At 39.7% G+C, this 19,030-nt stretch overlaps 2 protein-coding genes across 2 annotated transcripts in view; one reads left to right on the top strand and one right to left on the bottom strand.

Moving 5' to 3' along the window:
• The window catches only part of jak1 (Janus kinase 1), a 36,467-nt gene extending 34,863 nt beyond the window's left edge, over positions 1 to 1,604 (bottom strand). Inside the window, exon 1 of the mRNA XM_083970499.1 lies at positions 1,347 to 1,604. The gene's annotated coding sequence lies outside the window, so the exon portion shown is untranslated. The remainder of the gene's footprint in view (positions 1 to 1,346) is intronic.
• Positions 1,605 to 9,133: 7,529 nt separating this feature from the next.
• Positions 9,134 to 16,920, top strand: ak4 (adenylate kinase 4). The gene is made up of 5 exons (XM_083970522.1): positions 9,134 to 9,707; positions 10,526 to 10,645; positions 13,124 to 13,296; positions 14,186 to 14,304; positions 14,743 to 16,920. The coding sequence occupies exons 1-5, from the start codon at positions 9,566 to 9,568 to the stop codon at positions 14,867 to 14,869; spliced, it is 681 nt and encodes a 226-aa protein (XP_083826648.1). The 5' UTR covers positions 9,134 to 9,565; the 3' UTR covers positions 14,870 to 16,920.
• Positions 16,921 to 19,030: the final 2,110 nt, after the last annotated feature.

The following is a 19,030-nucleotide window of genomic DNA, read 5'->3' as shown; positions in this document are numbered from 1 at the left end:
AATGAAAAATTATTAGTCACCTGTTAAAAACACATACAAGAGTTCATTAATACAGTATCAAATATAAAAACACAACATCTTTGTATTCAAGTGAATTTTGAAATGAGTCATCAATTACTAAATAATTGGGGATTATCATTCAGTCAATTGACCTACAAACTGCTGCAGCAGTAAACATGTCTCTAACATCCAAACAGTCATTATCTGCTTGTTTAGCTAATAACACAATTATAGAAAAAATAAAATAAAAAATCACTTGAATCCATCTTTACTGTGTTGAAACAGTAACCAAAGTGTGGCTACCTTTTTCAATGGCGATAAAGCTCCAACAACAATACATTTTCTGTCAGATCCTGTGTTCACAATCCTCCACAACTGACGATGCCAAAAGTCCCTGCCTCCAGCTTCTCAAACGTGAACATATAGCCTAACTGTTATTTGGGGGTTTTGCGCTGATGAGCAGCAGCCACAATCTGAACACCTTTGACTTTTAGAAACAGTGATGACATTTCACAACTGACAACTGACTTACCTGCTGTGCAAGAAAACAATAGAAAAACGGACAGACATACTCAATGATAGCAATCATTAGTTGCAGCCAAAATAATGCATAACCATTTGACCTAAATCTATCTTTATTTTTGCTGAACTGAGGTCTCCCTGGTTCCCCTGGCCGCAGAGAGATGAAACTAGAGGCACATTTCTGCATGGAAAGGGCTGCCTACACATCACACTTATGACGAGATTTCGGTTTCGCCACTTTTTTATATGGTGGAGAGATCCTTTCGGCCCATGGTGGACTAAACTGCGGTTTGATTAATTCCAAAACAAAAGTGTTGAAACACAAATTGTGGTTGTGAATATTCATACCCATAATTTTTTCTCGAGGCAATAGTCAAACTTTACTTTAAGTCCAATAGTTAGGCCCTCGTGTGTGATGACACAATTATACTGGATTGCATTACAGTATAATATAGGACCTTGCTGATATTTTGACCTACATTTACTTACTGTAAAAATACATATTACTAGCTGAAACCTTGTTAAGATTACATTTTAACCGCGTTGTAAAATAGATCAGCGTCTCTCTGCCTTTATCTGACATCGATTAAGTCTTTTTTTTTACTATGAATCCAAGTACACTGACGTCGGGCTGACATTAGCTTGTTAGCCAGTTAGTTGACGTCTCTATATGACCAAAAGCTAACCCCCGCTCGATGTTTCCCCACTTGACACCAAATGAGAAAAACGACAAACGCTTGTGTGAAGCTAAATGGACCATAAAACAACCATTTTATAAATTATTATTATCGATGAGTGCATTTAATAAAGGGTTATTCACTCACCTAGCGAGCGTAGCCAGACAGCTGGCAAGTTACTTCCGTTTCGATTAGTACATTAGACGCTTAGACCAAGTTGGAGCTCGGGCTCTACGGGGATTTCATCTATGACCCGTCGACTATTTGACTCCAAAACTTTCACAGAAAAGTATCCAGAATCCAGAAGTGAAAAAAAACGAGGTTAAATCCACGAAATATCTCGATAATTCAGAGGTTATATGGACACACGGTTGCCTTCTCTTCGTGCTAACCCTTCCTGACAAGTGACTGCCCCATTCCCGAAAACAACGCAGTGGACGTCCAGAGAAAACGGCCGCTGATTGGCTGTTGAGCCTGTCACTCAAGGTGACGACATTTAACCCTTTGTTGGACTCAGGCGACACACAGTGGCCACTCTCACTACTTAGATGATGTGATTCCTGCAGAATAATTGTCAGTTTGACACATAGTGGAGGTAAGTGTAGCTTTATCCGACATTAATTCTGCATTAAGTAAGAGAATTATCATGGTTATAGATTTGCCATGATTTAGGTGCAATAGATTAGTCCTCAAATTTTTGTCATTTGTATTGAGACACTTTTCTTAAAGTCTTTGGCACCGTTTGTGCAGAATGGACTGAAGGATGCATGTACATATTTCATAGGCTACTGGATGTGATGGTGTAGCCTACAGCTCTGTCTTGTACTTATTGGGATGGAAGTGAATATGTCATTCTTGATTTATTTCACATCCATTAATCCAAAATGTCTGTCTTCTAATTGCACTTTCTTAGTTTTATTGTTGAACTCAATAAATCAAAGATATGAAGAACAAAGACGCCGGATAATTTAAGGGTTTAGAGGCTATTTTTCATTTGAACTTGGAAATTAATGTCAATTAGTTTATTAGCTTACTGTAGTTAATTAACTTCATCTTATACTGATCACTCCTTTCACTGAATCCAAATGACAATTTAAAATCATGATGAGTTTCATACTTCTTTCTCCGCATCTTTGGTTTTATTTTCTAAGTCTTTATCTATTCTTTGATTGCTAACAGTCAAATTGAAATACATCTGAGAGCTGCAATATTCTTTTTTTCTTTTGTTACATTGATTACCTACTAAACACCAAACTAGAGCCTCGTGTAACGAATTTAAAATGTAATTTGTTTTTATTTTTTGCTTTTCATCTTTTACATTTTTGTTGGTATATTAGCATATTTATGATATCTAGGACACAATGCATTGTTACTGTTGTTAACAACTAAAAGTTACATTCTGTGAATAAAGTTAAAATAACAGACACTTTTAGGAGTCGTTCTGCAGGAAATATAGGCCTACACAAATAACTACTTTGATGTGTTTGATCTGCAAAACTTTTTCCTCACAAATCCTGTGTTTAAAGTTACCACATTACAGCTGTGCACACTGGGAAAAGACCAGCATCATGATGCAACAAGATTAACAGTCCAGTAACAGAGAGATGACTGAATTTTTCAACAGGTTTTTATTAGACATTTCAACTATTTCACTAAATATAACCTATAAATAGTCTATGAATTGTCGGTACAATTATACTTCTAAAAAAACAACAACAACACAGATAATAGATGAAGATGTGGTGTTACAAATACTGTAAAATCTCAGATGAACTATCCAAATCAAGCTTAACCAATAATGTTTGGAGGCAAGAGAAATTTCTCCTTCAGCAGATCAATGACAAAATCCTTCTAGTATTAAACTCTGCACTAACATTATTCTGTAATCTGAAGGATTTAATATTCAAGTAAAGTAACGTTTTACAGTGTAGGGGGACCTAAACTGAGGAAAGCCCCTGCCTGGGGATCTAATGTAGGTAGAGCTCTTCAAGTGACAAACATGAGAAATAAAGGCAGGTGGAACATGTAAGGACATTTCCCTCTCATGTCACGTCACCAAGGTATAAAGGAAGGTTATCGTTCATCTTTGCCATTCTGTAGGTGGTAACCATGTAGGTAGTTCCTTTTATGACTTTGCTTAACTAAGCTATCCACCATCTTTGTAATTGTGCTCCCAAAACCTGAACGCATGTACAATAGTCATGGGCTTGGCTATATTTGTAATTACAGATGCAACGGCCCTACCTCTGGCAAAATTTGCATAACTGTCTTTTCTGGGTATGGTTTGTTGCCTCTAAGATGTTCAGTTGGAAGACGTGCAATTTGACAGTTTCAGCTGGTGCAAGAGAACTCCCAATGAAAAGGGAAACCAAACAAGAAAAAGGAAAGAAAAAAAACCTTGAGAGTAAAAGAAAAGAAAAGAAAAGAAAAGAAAGAAAGTAAAAACACATGAAACAAGGAGTCTCCTTTAAAGCAACAGGTCAGCCTCTCTAGGTGATGTCATCAAGACAAATAATGGAGTTTCCCCAGCACCGACTGCCGATGAGAGATTAAACAAAGATGACTGAAGATATCCATGCATGATCAATAGTCCTGTAATATATAGCACCTTGGAATGTAGACAGAAAAAACTGGTCTTTTACATAAATTATATTTATTATGATGGTTAAGATTGTAGCCTCGTTGAGCTGTCCCATCCCAGTACCTAAATTCCTCTGCCATGGGTTTAGAGTAAAGACTTTCCTTATCCTATTTAGCACTGAGCACATTTAATAAATGGTTTAGGACACAACTCTCTACAGTTTTACTAAATTATTATTCATTATCTGTCTTTGATCATGCAGGTGCCTACAGGAGTTAAACTTAAAAACTAAATTTTAGTGGTTTCTAAAACTTCTATCAAATGTTTATATTCTGTTTATGAATGCTGGACAGGAAAAGCAGTAATTAACTGTAATGTCAGCTGGTCTATTGTTTCTGTAGCTCAGGGAATAAACGGGGTGATAATAGGGAAATTTCTCTCTTCCTGCTACACAAAAACAAGGATGTGAAGATTTCTGTGTCAGACAAAAAAGTGGGTGGGTTTTAAGGGAGGGACTTCCCAGGTCACATCCCAGTAATCACATATTGGCTTGCATTAAGTGCGACAGAAATTCCCTATGATCATGGCCGTCAGTGGCAAGTAGAGCTCTGGGTGTTTGCAAAACCAGCTGTTGAGAGCGCCGTTGTAAAATTGAGTGTGTCTCTTTCAAGTAGTGTCAATCTCACCTGACTTTTCATATTTTATTATTATGAAATTTTTCTTCACCACAGTGTACCTAGACATGACGCGGTGAGTCAGAAAAACATGTGACAAGGCGAGTTGAGTACATTGAGGTTAGAGTGAGACAAAAACAAAGTAAGTATCATGACTCTTTGGGGATTTCCACGTCAGCTACAGTATGTACCCTATGAGTGAAACATGCTAAGGACAGCTGCAGAGTGACCTGTGGTTTATCAGACATGAGTCAAACTGTTCATGTAATATTCATAACAGCACTCTGAAAAATATGATTCATTTCAGCCCGTTGGCATCACAGATCATACAGTGCAAGTGTGTTTTGCTCTACGAAATACTGATGTCAGTCTATAGGTTATACCCAAACAACACTGACTAAAATGGAGAATATAGCTGTCTTTGGTGTGAATCATACAGATGTTGTGGGGCACTATTTGAAAAAAAAAAATCCATATTTGCACAAGCCTCTGTTCTTTGTTTTTGTTATCACTGGGTGAACTGGTATGAAAAAAATAGGCCATGCTTTATGTGAACCACGACAATAAACGCTATACAATTTTAGCAAAACACACATTCATCATTCAGGTTTCAGATACAGATTACACAACTGCACAGAGCTGCAGACGTTGCTATCTGGACCACAAAGCATGTCAGTAGACCTTTAGCGCCCTCTGTTGATAACTATGTGGATATTCTCTGCCATGATAGAGGGACAGGACCTAATCCAAAATAGTAAAGTGAGGAAAATAATTATTGTAGTGAACCATAAGGTTAGACTCTGATTTAGTTTATAAGGTTTCCAGATATGTCATTTTTGTTTAAATGTCACATGGATCTTACCAAGAAAAATACCCAAACAATTTGATTCAACCTTAAAACTGACACCATTGGGGGATTATTATACACTTCACTATTATTAATTTGTTTCAATCATTCATTAGGTGATTGAACTGACCATCTGATTTTTCAAAGGCAGAGATAACAGAAAAACATACACGTTTAAATCACAGAAAATTCATTTTATTTTTCCTCCAGTTGAGCAGAAGTTACAGATGAGTCATGAAGATAATACAAATGTACAGATTTTGACCATACTGTATTTCTTGCACTAAAATACACAATAACAGGCCAACTGACGTCTGTCATACCACTTTTTTTTTTTATATCACATACTCACACTTGTCGACCTCCTCTTGGGTCCTCTGGCTCATTAGCTGAGTGAGTCCTCATCCACTGCACAAGTGTCAAGTTGGCAGCCATCCTTCAGTTATCACAGTACTGTACCTTTGATGGGGACAGCATCAGCACTGTGATAACTGAACCAGGGCAGCCTGTCAAGTCTAGCAGCCCATGGCTTCACTCCGCACGTCATCCAACCATTTTATGCATGCTCTAGGTCAACAAGTGCAAAGATTAACAAAGTTGTTTAGTTTTTTTTACTTTTGTACTTACGCAGCTCATTTGGTGGCATCTAAAACAAAACGTGTGCAACTTGCATCGCCTACATTTTAATATATATAGTGTAGGAGATTAATGTAAAGAGTAATGTAGTCCTGTAACCTGACAAATACAAGCACTTTTTATGAAATCCTTCAGTCACCGACAAGTTAAGAATATATAAAATATAAAATATATTTCATCATTTGAACAGAAATATCAAGGGGTCGTGTGAAAGTGGGTTCAGACATTCATCCTTGTACTGTCATTGGTTTCCCTTATATCATATCTGCTATTGTCAAGAAAAACTAAAGGTGAGAGCGGCTCAGCAGTAAATGTTTGACGTTATAGATACAAGTTCCCACATGCATTTGACTCTGAAGATTGAGATTTTATCAGTTCATTTTGTGTCATTTGCTTCGCCTGTTTTTCCAAAACACAGACTCTGTTGTCCATGTACGGTAAAATGGATGTTGTTGATACATGAATGCTTTTAACAGTGGTTAACATAACATTACACAATCATGTTGTAGGTTATTTCTTATCACTTAGTTATATGGGTTTAGGGATAAAACAGTAACTACTGTCTAATGCTGTGAACCACGCATGAAAATCCATTTCTCACAGGACTTAAATGGTGTAAATTAGTCACTCTGGTGATGATTATTTATATTTGATAACTGATTAGTCATTTAGTCTGCAAAACCTTTTCTCTAACCTCTTGGGGAGATTAGCTTTACTGTAATATATGACAATGAAAAGCAGCAGATCCTCTCATGTTGAGACTGAAATCTGACAAAAAGCGAAAATTCCTGTTTGACAATTAATTAAATATAGAAAATGGTTCGTCTTTGATGGACTTATCAGTCAAATGAATTATTATAGCTCTAATTCAGGCAACTGCCACCTGTGTCTGAACGGAGGACGGTTAATGAACTCTGTGAGCTACTGTGAATCTGAAAAGAACATGGTCAGATTCTTGGAAACAGGAGGAAGACAGTTGCTTTTCAGCCTTGCCTATTTCATCATGATCTCCATGTTTGGCAGTGTCAATAAAGAAGTATTCGGTTGTTCAGTTGTATTGCTGTTTCTTTGTTTTGCACAGATGGTTCCTTCAGGTTCCAACTCATGAAAACAGATGGAAGATATGCCTTTTTTTCCTCCTCACCTCTTTACTACTAGGAATTTGTGTAGGAAAAGTACTTTTTTAAATGTATTTTTTTTGACAACTGTATATCATTCATACCAACCACAAGGCCGAGTGACGTCAGACTTGTTATGATCCTCCTCGCGGGCTCCGCCCCCCTCTCGAGCAGTCCGGTCGCGTCGCTGGCCGACGTAGCGGCTCCTCCTCCTCCTCCTCCTCCTCCTCCTCCTCCTCCTCGTCAGTCCACCCTCCTCACTTCTTGTAAACAACTCCATTAGCCCCACTGCACAGGGCACTGGCCAAAAAATGTCCATGTCAGACGTACACAGCAAAGCAACATGTGCAATAACTGAATAGAGCAGAGGACAAATACATTGTCAGGGCTTCGTGTTGCGTTTGATGGCCACTGGTGTCTGGAAAGAAAGAAAGAAAGAAAAAGAAGACCCCCCTCCTGTGAAGAAAGCGCGTCCATATTACATAAACCCTCAATGTAAATAACTGGAGAATGGGTCATAACCTATTATCAGTGAAGGCATCAATTCACACAGGCACACACACACAGACACACTGCCACGCCAAGGAATAGCTAAAGACAACAGCACGTAGCCTCCTACAGACATAAGCCGAGCTCATGCTTGTTGCTGTTTTCTACAAATAAACAAAAGTTAGCCAAATCAAAACAACAAGGCCATTTACGTCATTTCTTAGTAGCATGCATACCTACTTTAAAAAGGCTCAGCACGTCCGTTAAAAATCGACTACAGGTAACAAACAGCCTACAAGTGCCATGTTCGTATTGAATATTGTGCAGCCAAAAACGTTAACGCCCAGCATTGCATACACACCCCTTTTTCTGGGCAAAAACAAACAGCATGCTGAACAGGGTCCAAATATTACCATTAATTCTTATTTACATCAACTCCGCGTTAAATAGAGAGCAAATATTAAGCCGACTCACCTGCAGTTTCCCCGTTTAATTCCCCGTGTTTACATGAATATTTTTAATGACGCAGCAAGACCACACAGAGCAACGTGATTGTCGCCATTTTTTGTTGTTATTGAATTCTCCAAAGCCATGTGACAAAAAAAAGAAAAAAATGATCGTGATTTTTTTTTTCTTTCTGTCTTTTTCTAAAAGAGGCTTCCGGGTGCGGAGAAAAAAACTAGTTTCGCGAGGTTGAAATAGGTTAATCTTCCCGAGTTGTTTGTTCTGATGGATTAGTCCGGTCCTACTCCACTGACTGGAGACTGAAGCCTGTGCGCAATGTTTGACAGCCCCGAGACGCTGCTGCTGCCGCCGCCGCCGCCGCCGTGTGGCTCGCAACAAGTCCTAGGCTACTCACTAGATTCCTCCCGTCCGCAAAATGTTGCGCGGGATGACAGCGACTCATGTGCTTTTCTGCGCTCGCTGCCAAAGCCGCGCAAAAAAAAAAAAAAACACACACACACACACAAAAATGACAAACAGTGGCCGTGAGCAATAATTAAAGCCCTGATCCGAGGTTAGTGCTGTCAACAAGTGGTGGAATCTAAGAATAGTCCACTTTCCAAATTAATACTGAGATAACACATGCAACAAACTCTGGTTACTACAGGAGGTCATTACTACAATAGGTTAGCCTGAATAATAATAATAAAAATAAAAGTTAATCTATTGTGTGGTGTAGGTAATTAGGCTATTCCTAAATATATATATTTTTCTGGGATCAGGTGACATGGACACGCCCTTCTTATTCTGGCTTCTCAGCATGACACGATGTTTCTACAAACATTAACATATGTTGGAGCAGGAATTCACAACACTGTTACTTATTTATTGATTTGTAGCTTATTCTCAATATAATTCTCACACAAGCTGCACTATAGTTTAGGATTTTGTCAGATAGATAGATAGATAGATAGATAGATAGATAGATAGATAGATAGATAGATAGATAGATAGATAGATAGATTTCCATCTCTTCAGAAAAACTACATCATCGTTGACGAGTCACTTAAAAAACTACAGTGACCAGTTTACCCCGCGAAGTTCGTGCATATCAGTCATCCGCATTTTTTCTGGATGATACGCGCAGGAAAGTAGGGCGTTGTGGAGACTCCCTCATTCATTCGCAGAGAAAAGTACCCGTCCTTAAAGACGTAGGTCCGCTTAAAGTGTCTACAGGAGACCAGACCTGAAACAAAACAAAAAAAAAGGGAAAAACGCGTTTTGACTTGATCCGAGTCACAGAGCAGGACAGGACAGCTCCAATGTGTACAGGCAGGAGGCTCTGCGTAAAGAGCCGACGCCAGACATAAGCTTAAATTTACTTTGGCAAGACTAGTGAATAAGCCACTCAGGCTTTGGAGTCGTTAGACAGCTTCATGCGTGCAGCTGATTAGGATTTTAATTAGGGGGCAATTTACTAGAGTCAGAAACAGGGAGGGGAAAACACTCCACAGCAGTTGTGCTGCATTTCTCAGACGCAGCAGCAGCAGCAACAACAGCCCGTTTCTGAGGAGGACATGGCCAAGTTATTCCGAGCTGCTATCATGGGTCCACCAGGATCAGGGAAAGGGACGATATCCAAGAGGATTGCGCAGAGTTTTGGTCTGCAGTACCTGTCCAGCGGCCACTATCTACGGGAGAGCATAGCCGCAAATACAGGTAGGACACATCTGGCTATAGCCTCAGCCCTGTGGTGTCACCAGGAAGAGCCACTCTGCTGGGGGAAAAAAGGAGTCGCTCAAATGCGTCATTTTCTATGTTGCGTATGAGAGTTTAAGAGTTCCTTTGTGTTCTCCCCCTCTTAATACCACTAATATTGTATTAAAAAGGGTAATCTATGTGGAAATATACAGAGGGAATCAAGACCGAGCTCAGGTTTCCTGTTTAATGAGCTCATCTAACAGGAAACATTCATCCAAGAGACAAGGACCAGAGCAAACTCTCTCTCTCCTTTTTTTTTTTTTTTTTTTTTTTACCCCACTGTCTAGTTTGGTGGAGACTTAAATTGAAGGAGGTTGTGACGCCAGGCGGCTCTGACACACACTTTCAGAGCTGTTTTTAAAGTATTTTCTCCAAACGTTGTCTTGTCTGCACTGTTGGTTGTCTCTTTAAACTTCCTCACCAACTGGACCTCATTTAACTCCCAGCATGTACCAAGCTCATGTATAGTGAGATGGAGCTCAGTGCAGAGAGAGCATAAGTAAAAACATGTGTGGGCCTGGCAAACTTAAAGTATACAGTAAAGTTGTGAATTGCTGGATAGTGTAACGACACTTTTTCCCTTTTGAATTAAGTCCAATGTTTTTATAAATGATTGAACTTCAGTAGGTGGTGTCACTTTCAGGGGATAGGATCACAGGCGTGGAGTTTGCAATGACAGTGCAATTCTTTATGGTTCCTTTGTTTCATCTTATTTGAAATCAAATAATGAAGAATTATGTGCATTTATCTACGTGAACTTGTCTGTTGTGTACCAGAGGCAGGTGTGCTGGTGAGGAGCTACGTAGACAGAGGCATGCTGGTTCCTGACCATGTGATGACCAGACTGATGCTGCCTAGACTGGAACAGCTGAACGACCACAGCTGGTTGCTGGACGGTGAGTAAAAAAAAAAACAGTTTTTCATTAGTCACTGTGTTTGGTCTCTGCACTGTAGTGATGGATGATAAACCAGATTTAAACACAACAATCCTCCACCTTTGACTCTGATTGTTGATTGACCTGCCAGCCACCCCCTAAATCTGATTGGTCACCTAAGGTACCGCCCACCCAAAATCCTGAGGCAGAGCCATTAGGCTGGCTTGTCTTTCTTTTTTTCTCCCCTCTTTCTTTTACATTACTACATTTACATGTGCAAGGCCTCCACAGTGCTATAAGCAGTGCCCACTTTTTACTTGAGCCTGGAAAAAATATGCTCTACATTATCCTACATCTGTGAGTAGTTAGTACTTTGAAGTAGGCCTACTGAGCCCAGTTACCAGTGGGTTTATAATACTGTATGCTCTAACTTACAGCAGTCACAGAGGGTTTAGTTTTCAGTTTCAAATCAAAGGTTGAAGATATTCTTCCAATTTTTTTTTATATCAGCTGTGTCCCTGTGCTTGTTTTTATCTCTGTTGCAAATTTCTCCATTTATAATGTATTCACATCCAGTGCCAAGTTTCTCTCAGCCAGATTGGTGAGTCAGAACAGGTTTATCTATTTGTCTCCTTTTGTGGCACAAATCATTTCACTATGAAGAGACAATACTCTAATTACAATATACAGTCCAATTTTGAATACGTGATACTTAATACTTAATTTGTCTACTACAAAGGGGCAAGTTACTGGAGATCATTGAGCCTTTTTCAGTGTTAAACATTACCCGCTATCTTCAAGAGAGATGCCAAACAGAGATGAAACAAACTGGTCAGTGTAAAACTGGTTTAAACCTTGAAACATGATCAGCGAATAAACAATTTAGCAAGAGAGGGTGGAGGGTAATCAAGGTCACTGACGCGCGCACACCCACCCGCACAAATAACAGACACATGCCTGTATTTGTCTCATTCATCATGTTTATCTCATGACTCTGAAAGGCTGGGTTGGTTATTAGTGTCAGCAGATTGATTTATGTGCTTTCTTTCACAAAGCCTTTGTGTTGCCCAGTGTGTGTATGTCAAACTGGTTTATTTTTATGCTCCTATTAACTATCACTGACACATCTAAAACACCCCCCCCCCCCCCCCCCCCCCCCCCCAACATATACTGTACTATACGGACATAACTGCAAGGTCTCTGTCTCTTTCCCTGTTGTGAGCCTTCCTGTCACTCATTTGTTGGAAACATGATGCTCTGGTGGTTAACGACTCTTTATAGACTAGACAAAGGGACATACAGAGTTACAGCTGGATTCCACTCCAATGCATAAGGAAGCAATAAACCTCAAGGACGAGCCCACACTCATTCATACACTAAACCATACTAAAGCAGAAAAACATGGTTATGTGGTTTTTAGAAATGTGCTTGTCATTTCAGCAATCTACTTTTTTTTTATGTTTGCTGATAGTTCTGGTCACTGTCACAACATTATGGTGCCCAAAGGAAGAATGTTACTGACTTTGTTGATCCCCTGACCTCTGACTTTTTTTGGAGGGGTAAAATATCGCTATAACTGAAAATAATGGGCTCTATGCACAGCTCCACTACTTCCTGAACTTAAGGCAGCTCCTTTATTTCCCGTCGTACATTATTAATCCAGGTGTGTCTGAGTAGTCACAATGGTCAGACACACCTGGATTAATCGGTTTGTCCAATAATGTAAGACAGGAAATGAAGGAGCTGCCTTAAATTCAGGAAGTAGTGGAGCTGTGCATAGAGCCCATTGAACAAGTGGTCATTTTTGTTGACTTTGGTGATCGCCTGACCTTTACTACTGTTAGCAGGTGAATATTTCTTCCCCCTTTACCATTACCTTATAGATAGCACATATATTCTAAACATGTATGGATCACAGGTCCATGTTGGGATTAATTTGGATGTATCAGATAATCTTGTGCCTTTCATAAAGTCAAAATTTAAAGTTCTTTTATTATGATTAAGTAAAGCTGAAGATATTAGCATCAGGTTCAAGGGTACTTTGTGTTTAGGTCAAATTAACACAATAAACATAACCTTACTGATCACACCTGCTGAACATCTCCATGTTGGCATGTAACTTTTACAAAAGTAAATCCTCACAGAGCTGCTGCAGTGACTGTAGATTGTCTTGTTATTGCTACTAGTGATTCATCCAGGTCACGTAACTGAGGCCATTGTGTTTTTCAGAAAGTTAATGGACATGCACATTGTTGTTATTATAACACGGCTACAGACCATTTCACTGGAAATCTGGAATAAGCCTGAGTCTAAATGACTTGCCCTCAGCTCCTGATAGTATCAACCACTTGCGTATGAAACTATGCAATGGCCTTTTGTTCATGTTCAGTATTTCTCCTAATGATGAGAAGTTATCAAAGTCACATACATCCAGGTTTTGAATGTAGCTGACAGAAAAATAACACTCACATTCTCCTTCTTCATCTACTCTCTGTTTAGGTTTTCCTCGGACGTTGGCGCAGGCCCAGGCCCTGAACAGTCTGTATCAGCTCGACTTGGTTATCAGCCTCAACATACCCTACGAGACTCTGAGAGAGAGACTGAGTGACCGCTGGATCCATCCAGCCAGCGGTAGAGTCTACAACATGGGCTTCAACCCGCCACGAGCGCAGGTCCCAGAAGCTTAGATGGATGTGACAGTGTAGTCACACCTCATTGATTTTTTTCAGGACATTTTATCCTTTCAGTTTCTCCCCCCACACAATCTGTGTTGTGGTGTTTTGGAGCTGGTACAGATTTACTGTTTTGTTTCAGCAGGTTAGGAGCTTCTAAATCAGACACTGGCATCAGATGAGGGACAACATCCTCACTGCCCCGCCCTCCTGTACACAACAATGACACTGCTGCTGCTTGTTAATTCACTGTGCAGAGTCATTGTTGTCATATAACTTAACTTAAAACAATTTAATAACTGTTATTTATATACAGTTTAAAACAAATGTACAAAATGCTGCTGAAATTATTAGAGAATAGCAGGGCTGTAAAAGAAAAGCATTACCATTAGTTACAGCAAAAGCCAATTTGTGACAACAAACCTTGCATTTTTAAGTCAATGATATCGTTGGACAGTTATTCCTGGCGCTATCAGCAAATACCCTCAGTTCACAGCACCACTTGTTTGCTACCCAATTATGAGGCCATGGACCGTTTGCCTCAGAGCATGGTTTAAACAGCTTCACAGGAAATTAATCTTAAATTAAATATTATGCAAAAAAGAAAGGCAGGAAAAGAGAAATTGTATTTTACTGTTTATTGTATTGAAGGTGGACAATAGCATTTATATACAAAGCTACATGTGAGGTTGAGATAAGAGAAAATACACATCTGCTGGGAAGCTGTGATAAATTTTATATTTTTTTGAAAAATAAAAAATAATATTCTTACGATAAGGACGGTAGTCATGTGTGAGTTACTGTTTTGTATTATAATCCTCTGCTCTCAGATGTCAGTGTGCTGTATTTACCTTTGTTCCAATGTGTGACCTTGTGTTGCCTTCCTCAGGGGAAGGATGACGTCACCGGGGAGCCACTGATTCAGCATGATGATGACAAACCAGAAGCCCTGATGGCCAGACTGAGACACTACAAGGATGTGGCCAAGCCTGTCATAGACCTATACAAGTCAGTACTAGATATTTAGCTGACATTGTTTTTGTCCCCAAATGCAACATATATTTTCTAGATTTATTTTTCAATAGACAAAGTGAAGGCTTAGTTGCTGCTGACTCAGATGGAAATACAGCTGAGAGAGGGAGAGCGAGGGGTGGACTACTGACTGCACTGCTAGCAGCCAACTGTCTAAAAATCCTTAGCCTAATTAATGACCAAAAACCCAAATAACACACATTATGCTAACTGCACTTTTTTTTAATGAATTTGAACCACCTAAAGCACAAGACTAAAACTGATACTATATTAGCTTCTCCTGTCGTGTTGATGAATTTATTTTGAGTCTTACACCTCTCAGGGCTTCAGTTGTTTTAATGTAATATGTATGCTTTTTCAACTGTAGCCAGAACATACTTACTTTTCTTGTTTTTTTGCTGCTTCCTCACTCAGGTCACAGGGAGTCCTGCACTCATTCTCTGGCACAGAGACGGACCGGATTTGGCCTTATATCAACTCTCTCCTCAGCACCAAGATGCTAACGCAGCCGTCAGACACCCGCCAAACCCAGACACCCTGACAGCACTCTGAAAGAAAAGACCACAGGGAGACATCAAGAGGCCTTCAGAGGAAGTGGGTTTTATGTCTCTACATGCTGGCCTCAGTGTCGGCTTTCATCTTCCTCCTTAATGCTGGAGTTTAGAGAAAAGGACCAGGATGTTGATCAAAACTATTGTCAGCCAACTTGTGTTTGGATCAGTCACAATTTTTTTTTCTCCTTCAAATGAATGGTTGTATGCAAGAGGTTTATGTTGTGTGTTGCGTTAGGTTCCAGGCTATGATAGGAAATGTTAAGATTCTTCAAGGTGACATAACTAAAATCATTAATTTCACACAAACACTAATGATCCAGGGAAGCCTTTAACTGACTTCTTGTTTCTAATTGTTGAAACTTACACTGAATACAAACCTCGATCCAACAAGGCAGGTAGTGAAATCACAGGCAAAAGTAAATATCCACCAATATTTTGTTAATTAGAAACCAACAACAGAGAGGAAACATAAACGAAACCTGAACAAACTCATTATAAATACATTATAAAACTGTTGTCACAGTATAAAAATAAAACTTAATGAAAGCAAATAGCAAATATTACTTTCATAATCAATTATCTTTTAATGGATAACTGATAATCAATTACTTTAAATATTTTATATCGAAGCAAATATCATCAGTTTATGTCCATACTTTGTTTAATTTTGTGGAGTGAAACTCTTAAATTGCTCCTTGATGCTCAAACTGAAACGAGGGAGTTGTAGTTTTTAACTGAGTAGAAAACGCACAACAAAATCATTTATATAGTTTAGTTTTTAACTACAGCTTGAAGTTACAGATGAATTGAAAGTAATGCTGACACTGTATTGTGTCAAATCTAAAACCAAAATCTTTTTCCTCTGTAAATGTAAACTTTTGCAAGACTGTGAGTCGGCTGTTACCCATGTAACCATCCCAAAGGACCTGCTTTTTACTTTATGGCTTCATCAGCTCATTGTATTATATACATTCATCAGATAATGCATTGTGTAAACAGCTTTTCTTTACATTTGTGCTGGAATGCTAAAGAGCTATATGGAGTCATACTTAAAGGGCTGATACACAAAGCACTCACCATCACTCTGCAGCGCACACTGTGGCTGGGATGAAGACCAATGCACAGACTAAAAAGTGCCTTCAATATTGTTACATTACCAGGGTTGCCTTGATATTTTGAGCTTCAAAATATCCTGATACTTTTGTTACAAGTTGAATTTTAGTGTTTGTCAACTTAAAACTGTAGGAAGTTAAAAGGTCACTTTTATGATTCTGATAAGGTCGTTTCTGTAAAGCTCTTGTTTGATTGTTTATGTATAAACCATTGTTCAGCTCTGTCCATGCTGGTCCTGCCATTTTGAAATTTTCTACCCACAAACAGCAACATGCACTAAATCACTGATCAAACACTGCACTGTCCAAAATTAGTTTTCTGTCATTTGCTCTATGAGAATTTTTTTTTTTCAGAGGATACAAAAAGTGAAATGTTTCAGTCCAAGTTTTTTTTTTAATGATTTGTGTGTGTGTGTGTTTTGTTTGTGTTACTTATCTGGGGTCAAAGGGTCATGGGTGTAGTATGTCGTTTACAGAATTACAGCCCTTTGATGATTTTTAGTTGAGTTGACAACTTGACTATTATACTGTGGAATGAAGGTGAAATTACAGTAAGGAAGAAATACTCTTTCACTAAATGATATTTGGTGACATCTGTTGCCTGTTAAGAGCAACTTGCCCTCACTTGTCTCAGTGTCGTCAGCAGCAAAAGTCTGTTGATGTTCACTTGATAAATTAGGACGATGTCTGTAGAGAGAAATTCATTTATACTGTGGTTTCTGTTGTGAGGCTCAGTGTGCACTCTCAGCCCGTGCTGCTGAATGAATGGGTGTGGTGTGAACGTGTTGACTTGTACATGACCGTATCCAACTGTTTTAGTGTTTTGTTCATTCAGTGGATTTTTTTTTCCTTCTCTATTTTTATACCTTGCTCCCCAAACATGTTGCATTCCAAGAACAATAAACTTATTTTCTCTTGGCTGCTTACTGTGTCTGTAATTTGTAGTTGTTATATAACACACTGTTGCTACTGTACACATATCTATCTATCTATCTATCTATCTATCTATCTATCTATCTACTGTATAGGTTTATTTCTTTCTCTATCTGCTGTCTCTCCAGGAAACATTAAAATAATGGAAAACAACTTTGCTCCTCCTCCTTCTTTGCTCCTTGATCTCAAATGCGAGAAAAACAGGAAGCAGTAGGACGTGCGAACTTGCACTTAACACAAAAGCCACAGTGGTTTTCACCCTAAAGACACACACACGCATGCACGTATTTAGGGATAGTTTCTGCATCTTCCTCTCTGGTCTAATCCTCTCAGATCTGTAAATAAACTCCATGTGCGTTAGAGCTCGGGGGAGGACGACTCCACTGTCACGGATTACAGCCACGATCAGCTGTGTTTACATTTGACAGAGGCTGCAGCGCGGTTGTGCATGTGTGAACCGAGATAGATGAACATTTAGAGGAAGCACAACTGTCTCACCTGCACGACAGGATTATTATAACAGTGCGTTCAAAACCGGAAATACAACACCAGTGGTGTTGTGTTTCTATGATTTTTTTTTTTAATCCCCTCTTGATCGTTGTTGTTATGGGGACCTCTACTGTAGGAAAGTGGTGCTCCTCTCATGTGATGTGACCTCAAAAATCATTTACTGCCAGGCCTAGTCTGAATAATAGAGATTTTATTATCGCTGCATATCAACAGCACTCATTTTCCCATTACTAAAAATTTCCTTCATGATGACACATAACAGCTGGTTTCTTCAGTCCACCCCGGGTTTTACCGGACTGCTTCAGCTCTGACAGGACGCGCTGAGCGGCGCAGTTTCTCACTCTGCAGATCCACGAACATCCACACCCGCTCCAGCTGCCTCGCTTTAGCCCATCCACATGCTCTACAGCTCCACCGCTCGCCATCGCGGTACCTTGTTTGCGGCTCATATGCCAAAATGTGATTTTGTGGTGATGCCGTAGTCTGTTGCCACCTCTGTAGATTCACCCACAGGTGAACTGGGATCAACCGGACGAGGGGGGGATTCCTTCATCTCAGCGCGTCTCGCGGGACATTTAAGGCTTTGACCTTTGATTGGCAGCGAATGACAAATCAAAGGTCGGTGTCTGTGAGCGGAGCCGGGGTTCAAAGCGCATCTCCACCACGGCACAAGACGGCGCTCCCGGGAGAATGGTAGCAGGCGCTCTGCAAGGTAAAAACCTGTATATTTATTTTTTCCTCTCTCATTCATTTGATGTGATTAAAGGGGCATGTTTTATGGGATGCCTTGCGCTTGGCACCAGGCTGTGAGGAAGAGAGCATCACGATGTGTGTGTGGATGTTACATAATATCAGGCTACCTCTGGAAATGCTGACCACTGCTCCCCCACAGTGCATCTGTGCTCGGTGGACACACAGGTTATCATCGACATGCACAGGTTCCCGGAGGAAATGAGCATGGTTTTCTAATTTTATAACGAGACACGTTCATCTAAAATCACAAACTTGTCTCTGTGCTCCGTTTGGCCTCTATTTGCGCGCAGGAGCATCTCGAATGACATCATTTTTGGGTTATTTTTGTCAGGGTAGTCGATTTATTTTATTTCGTTTTTTATCTTATTTTGCACATTATTAATAGGCAAACACATCCAATAGTTTCTGCATCATGATCATAGTTAGTGTTGCTTTCATTCTAACGATAAATGACATGAATGAGTGGGAAGGTTTTTTTCTTTTTCTGTCAGTTGATCATATTTGGTAACGGCATCTCGGGACACCTGCAAGATGCATCACACACTGTCCGCAGATCAGTTTTATGATCCAAATCTTCAACGAACACCAGAGTGTTGAAGACATTTATTCCAGGTTATGTCTCCTCTTCATCACCAGTATTATCAGAATCTCCATCTTCATCTTCCAGTGCTGGCTCTACAGCCTGTATATTGAGAGGACAGCTCTCCTCTGATGACCAATAGGGCTCAGTCACGTCACGACCAACGTCAGGCACGTCACGTGAGCAGCTTAACACAGCTTGGTGCGGTTTCATGTTCCCCATCATGAGCCACTGAGTCAGCTTCTGCCACAGAGGTGCTG

This window comes from Trachurus trachurus (assembly GCF_905171665.1).
Source record: "Trachurus trachurus genome assembly, chromosome: 4".
In the NCBI taxonomy this organism is placed as follows: Eukaryota; Metazoa; Chordata; class Actinopteri; order Carangiformes; family Carangidae; genus Trachurus; species Trachurus trachurus.
The sequence above is the reverse complement of the archived record's forward strand: the minus strand, read 5'-3'. Positions and strand labels throughout refer to the sequence as shown.